Source organism: Poecilia mexicana, unplaced genomic scaffold (genome assembly GCF_051168715.1).
Source record: "Poecilia mexicana isolate PSO_F unplaced genomic scaffold, ASM5116871v1 scaffold_23, whole genome shotgun sequence".
In the NCBI taxonomy this organism is placed as follows: domain Eukaryota; kingdom Metazoa; phylum Chordata; class Actinopteri; order Cyprinodontiformes; family Poeciliidae; genus Poecilia; species Poecilia mexicana.
In genome coordinates, this window is record NW_028263392.1 from 15496498 (window position 1) to 15518913 (window position 22416).

The window sequence follows — 22416 nt, forward strand, 5'->3', positions numbered from 1 at the left end:
TGGCCCAAAATGACACTAGAGGTGGAGACTTTTGTCAAAACCTGTGGTCGTTGCGTAAGGCGTAAAGCTCAAATAGAAAGAGCAGCTCCATTAATAAATATTCAGACAAGCCGACCACTTGAACTGCTATGTATGGACTTTTTAACCATTGAACCTGACAGCAGTAATACTAAGGACATTCTTGTTCTCACTGATCATTTTACCAAATTTGCAGTTGCCATTCCTACCCCCAACCAGAAGGCAAAGACGGTTGCAAAGTACCTCTGGAATGAATTTATGGTTTATTATGGAATTCCAGAGCGTATACATTCAGACCAGGGTACAGATTTCGAGTCCAAGCTCATTAAAGAGCTCTGTGAAGTTGTTGGCATGAAGAAAAGCCGAACTACCCCGTACCACCCACGAGGGAATCCAGTCGAGCGCTTCAACCGCACTCTGCTCAATATGCTTGGAACCCTGGAAATGAAACAAAAGTCAAAATGGCGAGAGTATGTCAAACCTTTAGTACATGCATATAACTGTACAAGAAATGAGGTAACAGGGTTCACACCTTATGAACTCATGTTTGGTCGTTGTCCTCGTCTTCCTGTGGATTTGGCTTTTGGTTTACCCGTCAGAGAACAATCGTCCATCTCTCATTCAGAGTATGTTAAGAATCTGCAATCCAGCCTGAAAGAAAGCTACAAACTAGCTTCTGAGAATGCCCTCAAGTCAGCTGCAAAGAACAAGACCCGTTTTGATCAGAAAATTACACCATGCAGTTTGGAGATGGGAGATCGAGTACTGGTTCGCAACATCCGTCTGAGGGGTAAGCACAAGCTGGCAGATAGATGGGAACCAGGGGTGTACAAAGTTGTTGACAGAGCTGAAAATGTACCAGTTTACACTGTACAACCTGAACACAAAGAGGGACCAACTCGTACTTTACATAGAGACCTGTTGCTTCCTTGTGGTTTCCTGCCAGTTTGCTCCACAGAAGACCCTTCCATCTCCATGCCTGCCTCACAACGAAAGACTCGCAGCCAGGATGGTTGCCATCCAGATGTTCCTGATGCGATGGAGGAGGATGAGGATGCTGAGCCATATGTGCCAGAAGTTTCCATCCCATTCCCAACCAGATTCAGTGTGAAGGTGAGAAAATTCAAGTCATCACCGGAATCCATTACTTTGCAGCCCATTTAACCTTTGGCTCAAAGTGATGCTGAAGCACCAGAGCATCCTGTACCTCCAATTCAGAGCACAGACCTTGAGACTGCTAGTCCATCTGAAATTGAAGAATCCTGTTTAACAACTGATTCATCACTCACACCATGAAGACAAGCTACCTGTGGAACAGATTGAAACAGAGGAACTTTCTGAACCACATGTAGCTGAGCCTGTTAAAGTACACATGGAGGGAGAAGTACCTGACGAACACTTACCTGAAGTTCAAGAACCTGACGCTGAGGATCATCTGGTCGTTCAATCTGAGTCATCAGTTTTTTATTTTTCTATTTTGTTAGATCTGATTTTATTTATTTTTATTTAAAGATTTAATTAAAATCCTCCTTGATTTATTTAACACAAACCAAGCGAGAACATTCTTCTCGCGATGTTTCAACGTCATGTGACAGCTGCACGTCAGCGTCCTAAATTGACAGCTACGGCTTATATTGCTGCTGAATCGCACCTTAGGTAGGAGACGCTGTCGGACTCTGACGTGCAGGTAGGCTTCTGTTCTGTTCCCAAAGCGGTTTTCAAATGTCGATTGTACATCTATCAATTGTGTGCCTCTGTTAACTTACAGACGTGAACATTCGGCTAAACGTTGAAACGATCACGGTTTGTCAAGAGGGAACTGGTGAGTGTTTGTTCGGGAGCTAGCATGCTAGCACTAGCCTCCCCAGCTGTTAAGTAGCTGACGCCGATCTAAAGCACATTCAAGTTGAAATGCTTATTGAAACTATTGTTGTGAAGAGTAACTTGAATTTGCATAAGTTGCATTTAATTATGTAAACTCCTGTAATTAGAAAATACATGTACATGTTGATTGATTATTTAGGCCTGTTTACACAGGCCAGGTGTATTGCAGACCCCCCCCCCCCTCCGCTCAAGGAGTGGCTGAAGGGTTTAAGATGCATCACGGATTGTCTGGCTTCATGCTGACCAGACTGGCGAGCTAACCGTATTAGCGGATCCGGAGATACAACACCTATCTGTGAAAACGTCCGAACTGGTTGGAGATTCGGCCCAACAGTCTTCACTGACGGAACTGGATATTTATTTTTTGTTTTTCCTTTCATCATCAACACAGACTGATTGACTTTCTTGGATTAAGGAACCCTTTTGAACTCCAAATTGTGGACTAATTTGCATACATTGTAAATATCAATACAACTCACGGATTTTGCACCATCTACTTGTCTCTGTGTTTTACAATTTGCCACCTCCTCCAGCAGACGAACGTAGTTTTTAAGAAATCACTTGGATTGACTTTAATTTGGATTATTTCAAATTCTAATAATCCTAGAATGTAACTCTGGTTACAATTGCATATTTGATGAATGTATCTTTTTGTATAACTACTCGAGGTAACTCGGTGACTTAACGGCTATATGTGCCTGGAAAATATACGATAGTGCCCCTTTAAGACGAAATGCCACGGCTTACCTCTTAATGTAGTTGGTGATGTTAAAAAAAAATTACAGGGCAGGAAACAAACATCGATGGCAAAAATCTGTAACATTAATGTGTAATATTTGCAGACAGACGGTCGATAAAGTACGAATGCCATCGGATTTAGGATGTTTACTGCGCTATATCTTCTCTGCTCAGTGTGAGTCAATAATCGGTAGGTTTTGGAAATGAATCATTTTCCAGACATCAAAAAATGATTAAAACAATAAATTTAAATCATAAAAACGTTTTATTAATCATCTTTGTTGTTTTTAGAAGCAGTAGAAACCCAAATGGAAGCACAAAAATGTTGAGTAGTTGTTATGATAGGTCCCCTTTCAGTATCTTATTATTTTTACATATAGAAAGTTCTCACTTTGCTAGCTCTTTTATATAACGTGTATTGTTTCCTTTATTGAAATTTAGGTTCATTTTTGTAAAACATTTCATTTACTTGTATTTTTGTAAATCACTTGAGTTTATTTGTATGTCACATTTCAGAAACAAGGCGGTTCAAAGAGCTTTACGTGCTTTACCTTTGAAATAGGTTGGTAAATTTCTTTTTTTTTGGATTCAAAAGCAACTGTAATTGGTGTTTTGGGGCGTTGAGGGGACTTCACTTGCAGGTCATATTGTCTGTTTGGGTGTCAAACTCCAGTCCTCAAGGGCCGTTGTCCTGCAGTGTTTAGATGTGCCACAGGTAAAAAACAGTGGAATGAAATGGCTTAATTACCTCCTCCCTGTGTAGATCAGTTCTCCTGAGCCTTGCTAATGACCTAATTATTCTTTTCAGGTGTGGTGCAGCAGAGGCACATCTAAAAGTTTCAGGACTGCGGCCCTTGAGGACTGGAGTTTGACACCCCTGGTTTAGTTTTTCTGTTATGTTTCACAAGTAGCTCAATGGGTAAAGGTATGGTGAATTCACCCGGGAGACCAGGGTTTGAATCCAGGCCAGGCTTTAGCTCGTGTGCAGAGCGAGAGATCAAATTATAAAGCTGTATTGTAATTTTTTATATCAAGACAAAGCCACCTGAACAATAGAAAGAAGAGCAGCATGAACTATTTTAGAAATTATATTTAATCATGTAGAAAATTTAAGAAAAATCTTCAAATACATATGTATATATATGACACCTTTAGGACTTTTTGGAAATTTGTTGTGATCTTGAATAATGATTTAAAACTATAAATCAAATTGACCTAAGATTTACAAAGAAATAGAGAGATCCTTAATTTTAATAAGATATAATAAACTAGGGCTGCAATCAATCAATGAATCAAATTTTCTTTGTATAGCACATTTCAGCAGCAAGGCATTTCAAAGTGCTTTACATAATTAAAATAAAAACAGCATGTGACATTGATTAAACAGTGAGAAAGAGAGACATTTTGAAAAAGATTAAAAAAAGATAACATTAAAACCACCATCCCTTTTAGGAGGTTAGTTAAATGTTGTTTAACTTGGGCTCTAACCCTCTGGCATTTTATTCAAAAACACTGTTTGACAAGTATTTGTATGTCACTGTAATGAAGAGAGCTTCATTACTGGGTGTATTTTTATTTAAGTTACTGTATAGCACTTTAAAAGCACTTTTTGCACTTTATTAACAAGCACTTTATTTAGCACTGCACTTTAAGCAGAGATTTGCACATAAATAATTTGCACACGAGAAGTTTTAATTGTATTTATTGAATATTTTAGTAATTAGCATGTAGCCTTTTGTTCTGGGCTCTGCACAGCTGCTCCTCATTGGAAAGTGAGGTGGTTGCCTTTGGAAGGGGGATAATTGTTACTCAGAGCAATGAGCTACTGGTGGGTAAAACTGAGCAAATGTTTGTGCATAATCTGTTAGGTGTGGAGTGCTGATATTGAGTGACTCACCTGTCTTTTCTGTGTCCTCTCCAGGGTGTTTGGACAAATGCAACACCGGGGGACCAGGGTTCGAGCAAGCCAGAGCTTACAAGCCAGAGCTTACAAGCCAGAGCTTACAAGCCAGAGCTTACAAGCCAGAGCTTACAAGCCAGAGCTTACAAGCCAGAGCTTACAAGCCAGAGCTTACAAGCCAGAGCTTACAAGCCAGAGCTTACAAGCCAGAGCTTACAAGCCAGAGCTTACAAGCCAGAGCTTACAAGCCAGAGCTTACAAGCCAGAGCTTACAAGCCAGAGCTTACAAGCCAGAGCTTACAAGCCAGAGCTTACAAGCCAGAGCTTACAAGCCAGAGCTTACAAGCCAGAGCTTACAAGCCAGAGCTTACAAGCCAGAGCTTACAAGCCAGAGCTTACAAGCCAGAGCTTACAAGCCAGAGCTTACAAGCCAGAGCTTACAAGCCAGAGCTTACAAGCCAGAGCTTACAAGCCAGAGCTTACAAGCCAGAGCTTACAAGCCAGAGCTTACAAGCCAGAGCTTACAAGCCAGAGCTTACAAGCCAGAGCTTACAAGCCAGAGCTTACAAGCCAGAGCTTACAAGCCAGAGCTTACAAGCCAGAGCTTACAAGCCAGAGCTTACAAGCCAGAGCTTACAAGCCAGAGCTTACAAGCCAGAGCTTACAAGCCAGAGCTTACAAGCCAGAGCTTACAAGCCAGAGCTTACAAGCCAGAGCTTACAAGCCAGAGCTTACAAGCCAGAGCTTACAAGCCAGAGCTTACAAGCCAGAGCTTACAAGCCAGAGCTTACAAGCCAGAGCTTACAAGCCAGAGCTTACAAGCCAGAGCTTACAAGCCAGAGCTTACAAGCCAGAGCTTACAAGCCAGAGCTTACAAGCCAGAGCTTACAAGCCAGAGCTTACAAGCCAGAGCTTACAAGCCAGAGCTTACAAGCCAGAGCTTACAAGCCAGAGCTTACAAGCCAGAGCTTACAAGCCAGAGCTTACAAGCCAGAGCTTACAAGCCAGAGCTTACAAGCCAGAGCTTACAAGCCAGAGCTTACAAGCCAGAGCTTACAAGCCAGAGCTTACAAGCCAGAGCTTACAAGCCAGAGCTTACAAGCCAGAGCTTACAAGCCAGAGCTTACAAGCCAGAGCTTACAAGCCAGAGCTTACAAGCCAGAGCTTACAAGCCAGAGCTTACAAGCCAGAGCTTACAAGCCAGAGCTTACAAGCCAGAGCTTACAAGCCAGAGCTTACAAGCCAGAGCTTACAAGCCAGAGCTTACAAGCCAGAGCTTACAAGCCAGAGCTTACAAGCCAGAGCTTACAAGCCAGAGCTTACAAGCCAGAGCTTACAAGCCAGAGCTTACAAGCCAGAGCTTACAAGCCAGAGCTTACAAGCCAGAGCTTACAAGCCAGAGCTTACAAGCCAGAGCTTACAAGCCAGAGCTTACAAGCCAGAGCTTACAAGCCAGAGCTTACAAGCCAGAGCTTACAAGCCAGAGCTTACAAGCCAGAGCTTACAAGCCAGAGCTTACAAGCCAGAGCTTACAAGCCAGAGCTTACAAGCCAGAGCTTACAAGCCAGAGCTTACAAGCCAGAGCTTACAAGCCAGAGCTTACAAGCCAGAGCTTACAAGCCAGAGCTTACAAGCCAGAGCTTACAAGCCAGAGCTTACAAGCCAGAGCTTACAAGCCAGAGCTTACAAGCCAGAGCTTACAAGCCAGAGCTTACAAGCCAGAGCTTACAAGCCAGAGCTTACAAGCCAGAGCTTACAAGCCAGAGCTTACAAGCCAGAGCTTACAAGCCAGAGCTTACAAGCCAGAGCTTACAAGCCAGAGCTTACAAGCCAGAGCTTACAAGCCAGAGCTTACAAGCCAGAGCTTACAAGCCAGAGCTTACAAGCCAGAGCTTACAAGCCAGAGCTTACAAGCCAGAGCTTACAAGCCAGAGCTTACAAGCCAGAGCTTACAAGCCAGAGCTTACAAGCCAGAGCTTACAAGCCAGAGCTTACAAGCCAGAGCTTACAAGCCAGAGCTTACAAGCCAGAGCTTACAAGCCAGAGCTTACAAGCCAGAGCTTACAAGCCAGAGCTTACAAGCCAGAGCTTACAAGCCAGAGCTTACAAGCCAGAGCTTACAAGCCAGAGCTTACAAGCCAGAGCTTACAAGCCAGAGCTTACAAGCCAGAGCTTACAAGCCAGAGCTTACAAGCCAGAGCTTACAAGCCAGAGCTTACAAGCCAGAGCTTACAAGCCAGAGCTTACAAGCCAGAGCTTACAAGCCAGAGCTTACAAGCCAGAGCTTACAAGCCAGAGCTTACAAGCCAGAGCTTACAAGCCAGAGCTTACAAGCCAGAGCTTACAAGCCAGAGCTTACAAGCCAGAGCTTACAAGCCAGAGCTTACAAGCCAGAGCTTACAAGCCAGAGCTTACAAGCCAGAGCTTACAAGCCAGAGCTTACAAGCCAGAGCTTACAAGCCAGAGCTTACAAGCCAGAGCTTACAAGCCAGAGCTTACAAGCCAGAGCTTACAAGCCAGAGCTTACAAGCCAGAGCTTACAAGCCAGAGCTTACAAGCCAGAGCTTACAAGCCAGAGCTTACAAGCCAGAGCTTACAAGCCAGAGCTTACAAGCCAGAGCTTACAAGCCAGAGCTTACAAGCCAGAGCTTACAAGCCAGAGCTTACAAGCCAGAGCTTACAAGCCAGAGCTTACAAGCCAGAGCTTACAAGCCAGAGCTTACAAGCCAGAGCTTACAAGCCAGAGCTTACAAGCCAGAGCTTACAAGCCAGAGCTTACAAGCCAGAGCTTACAAGCCAGAGCTTACAAGCCAGAGCTTACAAGCCAGAGCTTACAAGCCAGAGCTTACAAGCCAGAGCTTACAAGCCAGAGCTTACAAGCCAGAGCTTACAAGCCAGAGCTTACAAGCCAGAGCTTACAAGCCAGAGCTTACAAGCCAGAGCTTACAAGCCAGAGCTTACAAGCCAGAGCTTACAAGCCAGAGCTTACAAGCCAGAGCTTACAAGCCAGAGCTTACAAGCCAGAGCTTACAAGCCAGAGCTTACAAGCCAGAGCTTACAAGCCAGAGCTTACAAGCCAGAGCTTACAAGCCAGAGCAATGGGTGCACACTTTAGTTAATGTCTGTCTGAATGGTTCATTTATACTTGTTTCTGTTTGAGGTGCCACTTATAGGAACCAGCTGGTGGAGGAACCATCTACAAATTTCTGAAAGACTGAAGAGGGAGACTTCAAGTTTTTTTATATAATTTTCTCACTTAAATATTCACTTATTTTTTGCTAAGTTTGTTTTGCTTTATATTTTTATAGAATGTTTTAGTTAATTTTGTATTTATTTGTTCTTTTGTTAGATCAGACCTCCCTCAAGTGGTAGATTTGGGTTTCTCCACCCCTATTTAAGCAGCCTTTGTTCTTTGTTTGGTAGGTCAGTTTTGCTTGTGTTTAGAGCTCAGTTGACCTCAGTTAATTTGGATCTAAATTTGTTATTTATTCTTTGATTTGTTCTTGCTTTAAATCTTTATGCTTTGTCAACAATTTTTTGAAGAATTAAAACCAAGACTTTTTCTACTTTGAACATTTTTTGTCTTCGTTTGAGTCTGGTCCCTTACAGCTATATATTTCTTTTAGGGAAGTGTCATGAATAGCCATAAATTCACATTTTTTTAAGTTTAGCATTAGACCCGAAACCTCTGAAAAAAGTTTAATTTTATCAATTACAATTGGAACTTGCTTGTAATTTTTTAAGAAAACGGTGGTGTCATCTGCTAACTGGCTAATGATTAATTCTGTACCAAAAACATCTAATTTCTCAATGTCTTCACAATTTTTAAGATAGATTGCCAACATCTCTGCAACTACATTAGAGATATGGGGAAATGGGACACCATTGAGCAGGGGTGCCCAAGTCCAGTCCTCGAGAGCTACCGTCTTGCAAGTTTTAAAAGTATCCTTACTCCAACAGACCGGGATCAGCTCTACAGAGGCCTGATAACGAGCCATTCATTTGATACAGGTGTGTTGAAGCAGGGATGCATCGGAAAGTTGCAGGATGGTAGCTCTCTAGGACTGGACTTGGGCACCCCTGCCCTTGAGGAATTCCAACATTAATGTTAAATCTAGCTGTGGTGCCCTTAGGCAGTATTACACAACTACTTATGTTTTGATATAGGTCTTTAAGTTAATAAAGTTTGCTCCAAAGCCTAGATGTTCAAGAACTGAGAATAAGAATTGGTGTTCAACCGAGTCAAAGGCATTATAAAAGTCAAGGAAAAGAATAAAGCCATCATCTTTAATCATGTCTCTATATTCAATCAGGTCCTTTACCAGTCTAATGTTGTTGTGGATTGATCTTCCTTTTAAGAAGCCACACTGCGATTCAGCAATAATATTTGAGTTACCTGTTTGGAGACACATGATAAATATGTATGTTAGTAATTTATAATCTGAATCTCTGAGTGTAATTGGTCTTCTATTCTCAATAAATCTTGGGTCCTTGTCTGGTTTGGGGATACAAATAATAATTCCTTGTTTCATTGTAGTAGGTATAGTACGATTTTTAAAAATTTCTGTAAAAACTTGATGTAGTAAAAATTTTATGTCTTCCCAAAAGTGTTTATAAAAGTTCCCTGTGAGTCCATCTGGACCTGGTGCTTTGCTTAATGATAAGCGATTATCATTAAACAAGTTCTTATCAAGTTCTTCTATCGTAATATTGTTGTCACAAGTTTGTTTGAAATTATCTTCAATTTTAGGGATAAATGTTTCAATTGTTTTTAAAAAAGGTAAGAGATTTTGGTTCTGAGAATTTGGAGGTATACAAGTTGTTATAGAATTTAAAAATCTCTGTTGATATTAAGATTGTGTTATTGTTTTCAACATTACCTACTATTAAGGTCATCACGACTTCACACAAGTGTGTTTTTACCTCCGCGGCAGAGGCTCCGCCGAACCCCTGAGACCGACTCATCGAACCCCTGGGGTTCAATCGAGCCCAGGTTAAGAACCGCTGCTCTAAACTGTTTAGAGCATCCATCCTTTTTTTTCGTCACTTTGAGCTCATGAAGGCGTTATTGTGTTCCTCTGGTAAATATACGACATCTATTAGAAGTCATTCACTGACAGTGCAATAATTATTCTTAGCCAAATTAAATAACATTTACCTGTAGCATGCTAAAGTGTTTACTTGATGCACAAATTGTTATGATTCTATTAATTAGTTTTATTTTATTGTTTTAGAGTCAAAGCAAAATTTCCACCTTGGAAGACTAAATAGTTTAATCATATTTTTTCCTATATATAGGACTCTACCAACAAAAGAAAAATATGGATTATTGCTTGTTTAACAATCCTGGTTATTCATCTGTGAACCTAATTAATTGACTTTTGCTCATTAAATTTATCATGTATATTTTGTATTTGGTATTTTTATTGTTGATAATGTTTTTCATGTCTTATTTCTTTTCTTCCTCTTATAAGTGATGGAGATATATAGATGTTATTTATAATGTATAAAGTTGTTCTTTATGTCACCTAATTAGCTCTACATCCTGAAGAAAAATATGGTATTTTAGAAGACAATTTATCTTTCACGTTGCCAGAAATGGCGAAATTAATAGTAAATAATAAAGATTTTGTGATATTCTCGTTTAGTGACATAATTATATTAGTTGTGTAACCCACGCCACTAGAGGCAGTAGCAGGCCCGAAAAGATGCGACTAAGAAGCAGATTTAAAAGTACACAGAAAGCTAGGGAATTTGTTAAAAGCTGTGAGCTGCGCTAAAGTAAATAAAAGAGACGCTGAAATACATGCTGAGTGAAACTCCTTCCTACAGATGAAGCTACATCACAGATTTCAAAAGAAAATTTAAACGGGAGAACGCTGATAATATAGGAAATAGCGCCCCCTTCACTTCCGGAGTGCAATGGTCCCATTTCCAAATAAGGTAAACAGTGGCACTGATGGCAGGTGTCAGCGGAAGTGCCACTATGAGGCGCCGAGGTCAGCCGAAGTCAAACGAAGGCAGTGACGACACTGACCGGTATCCCCGAAAAGAGTGGCACTAATGGCAGGTGTCAGAGGAAGTGCCAGTACGAGGTGCCGAGGTCAGACGAAGGCAGTGACAACACTGACCGCTAGCCCCGAAAACAGTGGCACTTGTGGCGCATAATGACATCTGCCACCGGAAGTGCCATTAGTAGGTGCGGTGTCACGATTTGCGCTCGGCCCTGCTGTCAGCTGCACTTTTTATTTTTAAACTGATGCTATTTTGAATAATGACAGTTTTTTTTCTTATGTAAATCTTCCCATGCTGTAGAATTTTTGTTTTTATATTTTAGGTCGATGTGTATTTTTAGGAGAGCAATGTGCTTAAAAACCTGGGTACAGAGTATGGCTTTTACCTTGTAATCATCTATTCCTGGTTTAGCTCTCAGTTCATCCCTAAATGTTAAACTTCTCACAGAAAGTGAGCCAAAAAAAAACAAGGTGCCGCCATCTGTTTCGACCAGTTGCAGAGAGGGCACAGGAAGAAAGAAGAGAAAAAAAGAGCAAACAGTATGAGGGTGAGGATAAACACAGAAATGGCTGCAGTAAGGGAGACTGAGAGAACACATAGCAGCTTTTTTGCTCAATTTTACATCATACTATAATACGAGTCATTTTTGCTCATTTTTATGCCATACTATACTATGACTCATTTTTACATAATTTTATCTCATACTATACACTATGACTAATTTTTGCTCAACATTTACATAATACTATACTATGATTCATTTTTGCTGAAATTTGACATTATATACTATGAGTCATGGTTTTCACGGCAAACAGCTTCTTATTTAGATTTTAAAAGACAGTGGCCCTAAAACAATTAATTCTGAAATGACCAGACCAATCTGAAGCAATAATGATTTGGTGCAAAAGCTTTTATGTACGTTTTTTGTAGCCCACATTTATCCTTAACCTGTTCAAGAAACATAAATTACTTTCACGTGAATTTAAAACTCTACATTTGTGAGATACCAGGTTGCTAATAATTAACGGTGACCATGATGTTTGGTTTACTTTTAAATTGATCTAAAACAAGTTTGAACTTCTCACTAAACAAGATGTTTTTTTATTTTAAGATCCTCCATAAACTAAAAGCATCTGCTGATTTTCATTTCTTGTCTTTTCAAATTCATGTCGTTAGGTTTAATAAAACTGCATTTTTCTGGGTGTTTCACTCACAGAGGGAAGGCCCAGCTGGATTCGGGGCTCCTCGCCTCCATCAGCGCTCCAACTGGGTCACCCAGTTCTGCTCCGGCCTCGCTGTGGCCCAGATCAATGTGGAAATCACAAGTTTAAAATGCTGCAACTGTGCTGCTCAGTTTGATCTCTAAAGAAAGTTTTTCTTTCAGTAGAAAAAAACAAAATGTAGAACAAGTCTAACTGGGTTCTTTTACTTTTAAACAGTAAACATTTTCCTTGATTGCTAATCAGTATCAGTCTGTATAACTCAAGATATTTATTCATTAAAAAAACTCACTTTATTCCGTCTTCCAACACAACAAGCAGCATATTTGTTGTCATTCCTAATGATTGGATTCTGAAGTTTATCTGCAGCAGATTTGTTTTCTCTTCAGGTCAATATTTGTTAGACTGTACAAAAAAGATAAATAGAAAAAGAACAGGAACATTTTGACGAAAAAATTCTGAAATTTTGAGATTAATCTCAGTAGACTTTTAGAAAATACATGAACATTTCTGAGTTTCAAAAATAAAAAGTTTGATTTTTGAAATGCAGAAATTTTCAACATTTTCTCGAAAATTTCTGAGCTTAATTTGAAAATTTTGGAGTTATTTGGTGCAAATCTACTCTGCAATGTTCCTAATTCACCATCGTAAAGGTCAGAGTCGGGAGCTGGACTGAAACGGCGACCCAAGATGTTCAGAAAACCTGGAAAAAAGTCGATCAGAACCGTCTCAGCGGGTCGCAGAGTACGTGACAAACTGGAAGAAAAACAAAGACAAACTTTGGAATGGCAGCTAATTTTAATGAGCTTTATAATCAAGTTTACATGTTTCTGATGGCAGGTTAAAAAACAGTATTTTATATTAAAATACAATCCTTAAATCTTGTTTACATTTTTTTTCTATGAAATGTCATTATTCAAACTGGACCTTTTATAACTTTTAAAAACATTTAAAATGGCTTTTGTATTACAAAGAAAAGAAAATACATAAAAAAAAACATTTTATCCGATTCCTGATTTATTAAAATGAAACTTGAGGCGTGTTTAAACTGTTTTCTGAAGCTGTTTTAAACAGTTATTTTCTGAGGCAGAAAGTTAAAAGTCTGAAGCAGAAATCTAGCATGAAAACACAAATATAAACCCAGCAGTGGAAAACCACCATTACATCAATATTTACATACAGCATTGTGTGAGGTTTTCTTTAAATAAACAGCTTATATGGAGGAGAGAAAGTAGAAAAATAGGCAATTTATTTTCTCAAACAACTTCAGAACCATTTATAACAACATTCTGATTTAAATTTAGCTTCTCTGATAAATTTGTGTAAATATGAGGTTAGTTTGGGCTTTAAACGATGGACTTGTATTGATTATTGATCATATTAGGGTTCGGTTGATGGGTCAGAACAAACCGAACCGGATTCTGGTCTCAAAGGTTCTCCGTGCTGGACGGTCTGTGATGTCACCATCTGTCTTTTTAACCTGGTTAGATCATCATGGTAACAACAAGCTTGTTCATAAGAGTAAAACTAAGCTTTGACTGAGTCAAACAGTCGCATCGGCCATGTTAGGAATAACATGAATCAGCACAGAGGAGCTGAAAGCTATGATGTCATACCACAGGCTCCGCCCCCTTCACACCTTGTCTGCTCTGGGTCAACTTCAACCCCACTTCCTGTGTCAGTCTTTGTAGGTTTTTACAGTTTCCTGTTTATATTTTCAGATTAAAACATTACTGGTAGTTTTCTGGATAGAAAACTCATAAAAATAACGGATAAATTGAACAAATTCATTAAGTTACTGATAAATATGTATTTTTGTATTTTGAAATTTCAACACAATAACAGTCTTGAGTGGAAATGCTACAGGTTGACAGTAATGCCACAAATCTAACAAATATTCCAGTTAAATTAATATCCAACATTCCTGCAAATTGAGCAAAACAAAAAAAAAACAAAATTAGAATAAACACCCAGAAATGTTAACAGTTTTCATGTGCACATTATATTTTGCTTTTCTGCTCTAATAATAATATTAAAACAAGCTGATATTAGATGGATAATTAGTCAGGCTATCTGCTCAGGTAGCTAGCTAACTTTAGCTTTTTTTTGTAAGCCTTGTTTCAGCCAGCTGACCAGTAGTGTGCAGCAACAGCTTTCTCTGACTTCTCATGAAAAGTTTAACATATAAAACAGCTGATTTTACATGGCACTAAAGTATAATTATAATAATTTACAGCAGAGCTTTTTAGCAGATCGACCATCTGAACTTGAAGGCATTTTTTACCGATCGGTTTAAAAAAAACAACAAACTGGTTTTATATCTTGTAAAAATGTCTTTTTTACAGCACATTTAACCTGAATCCTGTTGGTGATGAGTTTGGTTTCCACGGTGATTTACCACAGTTAAAATGGTGATCCCGACCAAAGAAAGAGATTTTATTCAGCTGCTAACGTCCGACCCGTTACTGAACATGTCTCCATGGTGAGCTTCCTCTCTCCTGATTGGCTGAGCGCCGTCACCTCGTTAACGTCCGTTGTAGATGAAATCTGAGGAGAAATAATCACAATTTTAATGATGTTGTGATGAAAAATTTAATGAAATTAATTCATAAAGCTGTTAAGCTAAACAGGAAGGAGGATTAGCAAAGAAATGTTCAATTTCTAATAAATCCTCTAATTTAAATCAACATTTATTTTCTCCTTAGTCCAGATTGTTACATTAGAAGTTATGTTTCTTCTCAGAGATTAGTTTGCTCGCTGGTATTTTCTAGTTTCTATGAACTTTAACAGAAACCAGTGAGAGTTCTGTTAATGTCAGAAAGTCATTTTTGCTTGTTTTGTATTTGAATATCTCAAACTTTTCTGTTTACAAAAATATAAATTCTTAATGTTTTCCATTGACTGCAGCAAGTCGAGGGATTAAAACAGAAAACTGACATTTAATTCAGATCGATCACTTAAATATCAAATTAATATCTGGAAGCCTGACTGGAAGTGAATTCTCTATAATTTTTCTTTATTTATTCAAAAAGCAGCTACTCAAACTGAGGTGTTAGAAGATTATCTATAAAACTGATACAAAAGTTTGATTTTGAACCAAAGTTGCAACATTTGTTACATTTTCAGCTGTTGCAGTTTTCTTTTTTACCTCACCTGTGGAGGCGCTGCATCAACAACCTCTGAAGAAAACAACACAAAAACCTCTGAAGGAGGCATTGAGCTCAACTTCCTGTTTCACCAAATGTAAACAATAATGAAGTGGCGTCAAATTTTAATCAGTTGTAGGATTTCTCTTTTGTCTTTCTCTAAAGACATTTCTCCCGCTAGTGCTAAGCTAGCACATTTGTTTTGGTTGTTGTACCCAGAATGCCCTTCGCTGTAGTCCACTTCCTGCTCTGGTCCACTTGGTGTTCACATATGCATTCAAATCACACCAGAACCAAAATTTTTACTCTGATCAGAGTTCAGGGTCTCAACAGCATCATTTCATTTTATTCGTAACGACAGATCGCACATTTTATATCTGCTCCATATTTTAAGACAAAAGATATTAAACTTGCCAACTTGTTTACTGGTAATTCATTGTTCATCTTTTACTTTCAAATAGTTACATTAAAACGCCACCACTGTGCATTTCAAAATGCAAATTAATTATTACATATTTCTTTTCTGCTACACCTTAAAATAAATAAACATCCATAGAGGCACCAGTATGATGTAAACTAATACCTAATAGTGGTAATAATTATAATGTTACACACTTAATGTAGTCTAGGAATAATGAAGTATCTGCTGTTGAGATGCTGGGATGGGGGGCCCCAGATTAAAATCTGTTTATGGTCCCAAAAAGGTTTGGACCGGCCCTGGTGTCCAGAATGTGCTCCCCCTACAGGAACAAGCTGGTACTGATAATTTAAGTGTTTTTTTTAACACTTAACTGAAACAAAATCTACATTTAAATCGAAAGTTAAGTGAAACCACACCAGAACCACATCAGGTTCTGGACTCACCGCGGCAGTATTCTGGGTTGAAGTTCTCGTAGATGGGATAGAGCGGGTTCTCCTGCTCGCTGCGGTGCTTCCTGGCTCGCAGCACATCCCTCACACACTGATGCAGGAAGGCGTACTGACACTGAAACACACACCAGATCAGAACACTGCTGGGTTCTCCACTGAGCTACGGTCTGGTTCTGGTTCTGGTTCCGTACCTCAGTCTGGACCATGTGCTGCCGGTGCAGCCGCAGGTCGAACACGCAGCCGTACAGGTCGATGCCTCCCTTGGAGTCCAGCTGCTGCAGAACCCGGTCCAAGGCGATGAAGGTCCCGGTCCGACCGACTCCGGCGCTGCCAGAACAAAACCCGGTTAACGACCCAGAACAATACGGTTCTGTTTAAACGCCGCAGGTCCGGGCGCCTATCGCCGACCCACCTGCAGTGCACAACAGTGGCGCCAGTGCTGGGTGAGCGGTCCACGTAGTCCCGGACGGTCCGAACAAACTGGATCAGGGACTGGGTGCTTTCGGGAACGCCGTGGTCGGGCCACACCGTGTAGTGGAAGTGACGCATCATCCGTGGATAACTGCAGCTGTTCTCCTTCAGAACCAGGAAGTAAGTTCAGTTTCTGCTCTAGGATGGCGTTAAAGGTCAAAGGTCACATATTACATTTCCCTCAACAGGTTAGGAAACGTCTATGGCCTATGCAAAACATGTCCATCACATTTTAACACAAAATCATTCTTAGATAATAAGATTTTAGGGCGTTTTGTCACTTTAAAATAAGCTGCTGCTGGCCACGCCCCCAACTCAATGTTTACACTTGCAGGTGAAAATGTCTGCAAACTGATGAGCAATTATGCAACCTACATCTTTGAAAAGCAGACGTGGGGCCTCCTGCACAACCAACAAGAATGCAGGAAGTGGTTTCTGGATGTTAAGTCAACAATTAAACATTTTGTCTTTTCATACAGCGGTAAAACCAGTTGACCAAACATGCTGGAGCTCAGCAGGGGTTGCTAGGTAACGGGCAGAACTCTGCTCTGGTTGATAGGTAATGTGTAATGGTAATTGCCAAAAAGCAGCCGATTCATTGTCTCAATAATCAATAAATCACCTCTTAAATTAAAATGAACTCTTTAATTTTCATTAACATGATTTATTGTTTTTCTCTGGAAGATAAAACTCTTCAGTCTGGTCTCAACTAGCCCTTTATTGGAAGGATAATGTTGCTTACAGTAATTTCATGATTCATTTTATTTATTTGGTATATTTAAATTGTCTTCCAATTCCAGTGTTAAATGTTCATTAGAAATTAACGCTTATTGAACTTTGACAATGTGTTCTTGCATTATTATTATGCCATTAACATTATATTACTTACTAAACGATATTATCATTTATCACAATAACCTTTGGGATAATTTATCATTCAACTAAATGTTATGAAAGGCTCAGGTGAGTTTTTTAAAAACTTTTTGATTGTTTTTAGAAGCAGTTGAAACTGAAATAGAAGCAAAAAACGTGCAAAAAGGTCGCCTTTAATTTGTAACGAATTGTTTTGAAGTTGCAGGAAATCGTTGCTGAATTGTACCGAGATGATCTTGAACTCTCTGATGGTCCACTCTGGCAGGACGGACTCTGACAGCATCTGAATGACCAGATCGCCGTAGTACAGCGGCTCCTTGTCGGCCGGCCAGTACTGATCACACTTCACCTGCAAACAGAACGCCACGCTAGTTCACCATCTGACCAATCAGTTAATCATGATGAACTGATTAATCGATTAATAGCTAACTGGAGCATACAGTGGAAAAAGAAACATTTCAAAATTAATTTAATTTGTTTTTGCATCTTTTAATGAACTGATTATATTGTATAAAATATGCTGAAGTGGTTAAATGAAAAATCTACAGAATGTATAGATTTATTATCTAATGAGTAAAATAACTGATTACTAAAATAATCAGTAGCTGCAGTTCTAAATTCTCTGAATAAGTTAACTAGACACAGTGAGATGTTTGCAGCTCATTAAGTCCAAATGGATCCATTATTTCTAGTATCTGCAGTCAGCATGTGGTTGAGGCTCCTTCTGCATGAATTACTGCATCAATGCAGCGTAGCATGGAAGAGATCAGCCTTCAGGTCGGCTCATCTTTATGTCAGATAATAAAACATTATTTTTCTACCACATTTTTTCCTTCCACTCAACCACTCAATATACTTCGCTATAGTCCTCTTTTGAACATCTAGCTTCTTTAGCAAAGAGTTTTTGTTGTTTAAGCCCCATGTGCAGAATGCTAAATAAGTTAAAATAAAAACAACACCGTCTTTATTACAATGTTTTCAAGCTCTTTCTGTGTTTTATGCTTTTCTTTACTTTAAATAAAATGATTTAATGAGAGTAAATGTTTGATCTCAAAGGGAAATTAAACATTGTTGAAACTCAACATGGAATGTTACATTTGCACCTTTAAATAAATCCATTTATTGGTCTCTGGATACTAATAAATGGAAAATTTAGTGGAAGGAAAACATCTTATGTAAACTGTCCTGACTTGAACCTTAAAGATATTTTTGAGTAGTAAGAGGAAGATGAGCGCAACCAGAACCAACAGTCCAGATGGCCTGATCTCCATCAGCCTGTTCTTACCCGTCCCTTCTCCACACACTGCGTAACCATGACAACGTTGTGCACACCGTGCTCCCACACCATCCTCCAGAAATCGTCCTTCGTGCCCGGCAGCGGCCCCTGGGTGGCGATGTACTCCCGGCGGTAGTTGTTGCCCTGGAGGCGGAGGGACAGTGAGGGCATGTTGGTGTGGTGTGTGTGTGTGTGTGTGTGTGTGTGTGTGTGTGTGTGTGTGTGTGTGTGTGTGTGCGTGTGTGTGTGTGTGTGTGTGTTTGTGCGTGCGTGCGTGTGCGTACAGGTATATAGCTAGCGTTGACGTAGTCAGAGCAGGGGTCATCCTCCAGGTAGGACAGCTTCACCCGGGTGGAGTCATCTGGAAACGGAAACAAACATCGGTCTGAAGCTGCTTGAAATTAATGACAATTAATTAGTAAATTAAATCTGACCAGACAAAACCAACTCCATTATTAGAAAACAAACTGTTAGTTTGTTTTCAAACATCTTTGAAGTTGGTTCAAAAATTAAATGTCATGTCATTTCTCAGCAGATATTGAGTTGCTGAATAAACGTACACGGCAGGATGTTGTTGTAGCGGTTCTTCCCGCGGTTTTCCGGCAGTCTGGCCACGTCCATCGTCTGGTTGCGGCCCACATCCTTCAGATCCTGCAGAAACACGAGATTCACTCTGCAGGGAATGTTCTGAGTTCACTTAGCACCGAAGGGAAATTACAATCTGTGCTGAGAAAGCTAAAAACCAGGATGAAGCACAAAGTCTAGAGCAGATCAGGATCCTGGTTCTGCTTACCAACCTTTCTTTAATGTTGTAAATACAGCCAAATTATTTAAATAAATTAACTTTTTAATGATTTACATCAGCAGTAGAGGATGGAAAATGTTTAAGGTGAAAAACAGCAGCAAACATTTCTCATCTGAAATCACCTCAAACTCCTCAGACAGCAGGTAGTTGGAGTCGGCCTGCAGTTTGTTCAGATGGGACTCAAAGTGGCACGCTTTGACGGGACTGTAGGAAGGAGGGGGACATGTGAACAACATGTGAACAACATGTGAACAACATGTGAACAACAATCTGCTGCTTCAGCCTCAGATTTACAGAGAAACTCACCTGGTGACCCTCCGATTACTGCAGGGAAACAGAAACAGTCAGTTAATGTTCACACTAACATGTACAAATATATTTATCATGTTTATTAGAAATGGGCTTTTTTAACAATATACGCCAATAATTCTTAAATATTGATGAGAAAGATAAGCAGATTGTTTCACCTATGAAAAGGGAAAATATCTTATTATAAGTGAAATAATCTGCCAGGGAACTAGAACTTTTTTATGAATATAAATGAATCATTTTCATAAAATAAGTTACTTATAATTTTGTCTTTTTTAAAGTTTACTAAGATATTTGCACTGGAAACTAGACAGAAATATTTGGTAAAATTTTGTGTTTTTTCAGTGTATTGAGGAATAAACATTGGAGAAAAACTCCTCATGTGACTGTTTTAGTTTCACTTGGTTCAAATGTTTTTAAAATCTCCCACTAAGCTCCTTTTGCATCCAATTATTTATCTATTAATGCAAAACTGAACCGATCAGTCCTGGCCTGTGTTGATGTTAGAAGTATTGTAAGTATTTCTGAGCTGCAGATGAATCCTTTGTTATAAATGATTAAGTGTTCACTAAACTAATGTTATCTCATTTAGGCAATAAAATGTGTATTTTCTTATTTATTTGCATCTTCTAATGCATTTCTAATATTGTATAAAAGGGCTTAAATGAAAAAGCATGCAGAAAATGGCAGTTTTTTGTAAAGACAAAAACACTGGATTGTGTCACTTTCGGACCTATAAGGTGTTTAGGTCTTTTTTTAACTACGCTGCGTTCACTGTCCCTGTGTTGTTTGTACTTTTAAAACCCAGATAAATCAACCCGACACTCAAAGCTAACATTTAAGTTTTAACTATTAAAGTGATTTAATGATCAAATGAGATTAAATCATCTCTGAATGTTTGCTGCTGATATTTCGTTTCTCTGTAAACTCGGAGTGATTCGGTCCCAGGTTCTGTTGGTGACTGATGAGCTCAGCGGGCCGACAGAACCGGACTCTTATTGGAAACTAATTCTTCACAGCCTCACATATCGGACGTGGGAGACGCTGGAAACATTCTGCTGCAGAATATTTATAGATGCAGACTCACCTCCTCACTCCCATATACATCCCCGCAGCCGGGACTTCTTTCCACATACTCATCCTCACCACCGGGTTCTCTTGCACGGCCCTGCAGAACCAACAGAACCGGGTCTTCAAAATGCTGCTTTTTACTCTTGTAGTGACAATCACAACATGTTTTACAGCTATGATTAATTTTGATTAATCAATCTAATTTAGTACTTGATTAATTGCTGCCTTCAATATTCAGACTCATAAAAAGACCATTGCTACAAAAAAGCAAAATAGAAAATGTGGACATTTTGAATTTCAAAAGTAACACATTTCTAGAAAAAAAAATCTAATTTTAAGACTAAACTAAGAACTGCTTTGAAAAAAAGCTAGGAATGTTCTGACTTTGAATAATTGGTAGAAAAAAAAGCATTATGACAAATTCAGAAATCTACAAAAGAACATGAAGATTTTTGAGTTTGAAAAACTGCAACAAAAAAAATCAAATTTTTGATTAATCTGAGAAATTTGAGAAAAAAAAACTTGGAAATTTCTGAAAATTTGCTAAAGAAAAATAGAATTTTGACATAAATCTCAGAAATTTTGTAGAAAAAGAAGTAGAAATTTTAAAAATGTTTGTTTTCCACTCACACTTTGCGCAGCCGCTGCCTGTATGCCAGCAGGGAGACGACGGCCACCATCATGCCGATGAGGAACATCCCAGCGCTCAGGCCCTCCACCACGCCCCCTAGAGGCTCTGGCAGGAAGAGGCGAGGTTGGAGTGAAGCTTCGGGTTCGGACTGAAAACGTTTCAGGTGTGAAGCGTTTCTCACCTGCATGCGTCCTGAGCGGCGACGACAGGTACGTGTCTGAGAAGAGCGGGTCGGCTACTTCTCTGAGGTTTTCATCAAACAGTTTGGTGAAGGCTCGCACACTCAGCCTACACAAACACAAACACACACACACACACACACACACACCTGGTTATCACTGGCCGCCTCCTGCTGCCTCACCTGTCTCTGCCTTCTGCTCACCTATAAGATGTTTTAGGTTTCAGCGGCCCGTCACAGAAGCCGCCATAACCACGGTACAGGTCATCGTCATGGTAATGATCACAGGCTCCGCCCAGCCGGTCCCCACCTGCCCCCAGATTCACCTCCACCACCTGATCAAGTAGCAAATAATTACTATCTAAGGAATACATTATTGATCATTTTCCTAGTGTACCAAGATATTTGTTAATAAATACTTGTGTTTGTGCAGCGGCTACCTGTCCGCCGGCGCTCTCTGTGTCCTGAGGGCAGCGGCTCGGGAAGTACGCTGTCTGATACGCTCTGACAGAGGAGTTGCTGATGTAATCGCGGTATGATGGCAGTGGGTGGCGCTGTTCTGGCTGCAGATTTTCATTGGCTGTTGAGATAAATGAGGAGTTTCACTTCTTGTCATACAGGGAAGAAAATCTGAGAAGCGTAAAAGCAGCAGTGGAGGAGTTTCTGTACCATCTGACTCAGCTACGATCACAGAGAAGTATCTGATGGCTCCGTTGGCATCGCTGAACCAGGAACAGTTGAAACGGAACAAGATGGAGGACGACGTCATTTTGGATGACTTCTCGCTGACGTGAACGCTGGGCGGCGGGACGGGTGGACCTGACAGGAAATTCATTCATCAACCAAAAGTTTAACAACGATTCTTCCTACAATACATTTAACTTTTGGAGTAGCTAACTATCCCAAAATCAACGTTTACATGAAAACAGCTGCCAACAGATGTACAATTAGAAAACTGTGCATCTTTGAAAAGCAGAAATAGAGCCTCCTGCACAACCAACAAGGATGTAA

General features: G+C 39.8%; 1 protein-coding gene and 1 long non-coding RNA gene across 2 annotated transcripts in view; both read right to left on the reverse strand.

The window, feature by feature from the left end:
* Positions 1–262: 262 nt before the first annotated feature.
* On the reverse strand, positions 263–771 carry LOC148152529 (uncharacterized). The gene is made up of 2 exons (XR_015762153.1): positions 551–771; positions 263–456 (listed from the first exon to the last, which is right to left on the reverse strand). It is a non-coding gene; the product is annotated as an uncharacterized LOC148152529 (long non-coding RNA).
* An 11783-nt stretch (positions 772–12554) lies between these two features.
* ptprb (protein tyrosine phosphatase receptor type b) overlaps positions 12555–22416 on the reverse strand; it is a 32657-nt gene continuing 22795 nt past the window's right edge. Inside the window, exons 25-40 of the mRNA XM_014986144.2 lie at positions 22075–22224; positions 21846–21985; positions 21610–21740; positions 21409–21515; positions 21227–21332; positions 20613–20693; positions 19523–19540; positions 19339–19420; positions 18972–19062; positions 18696–18772; positions 18421–18555; positions 17362–17484; positions 16204–16367; positions 15983–16118; positions 15786–15906; positions 12555–14322 (exon numbers count right to left, since the gene is read on the reverse strand). Of these exons, the coding sequence (XP_014841630.2) occupies positions 14300–14322; positions 15786–15906; positions 15983–16118; positions 16204–16367; positions 17362–17484; positions 18421–18555; positions 18696–18772; positions 18972–19062; positions 19339–19420; positions 19523–19540; positions 20613–20693; positions 21227–21332; positions 21409–21515; positions 21610–21740; positions 21846–21985; positions 22075–22224 (1685 nt within the window). The 3' untranslated portion in view covers positions 12555–14299. The remainder of the gene's footprint in view (positions 14323–15785; positions 15907–15982; positions 16119–16203; positions 16368–17361; positions 17485–18420; positions 18556–18695; positions 18773–18971; positions 19063–19338; positions 19421–19522; positions 19541–20612; positions 20694–21226; positions 21333–21408; positions 21516–21609; positions 21741–21845; positions 21986–22074; positions 22225–22416) is intronic.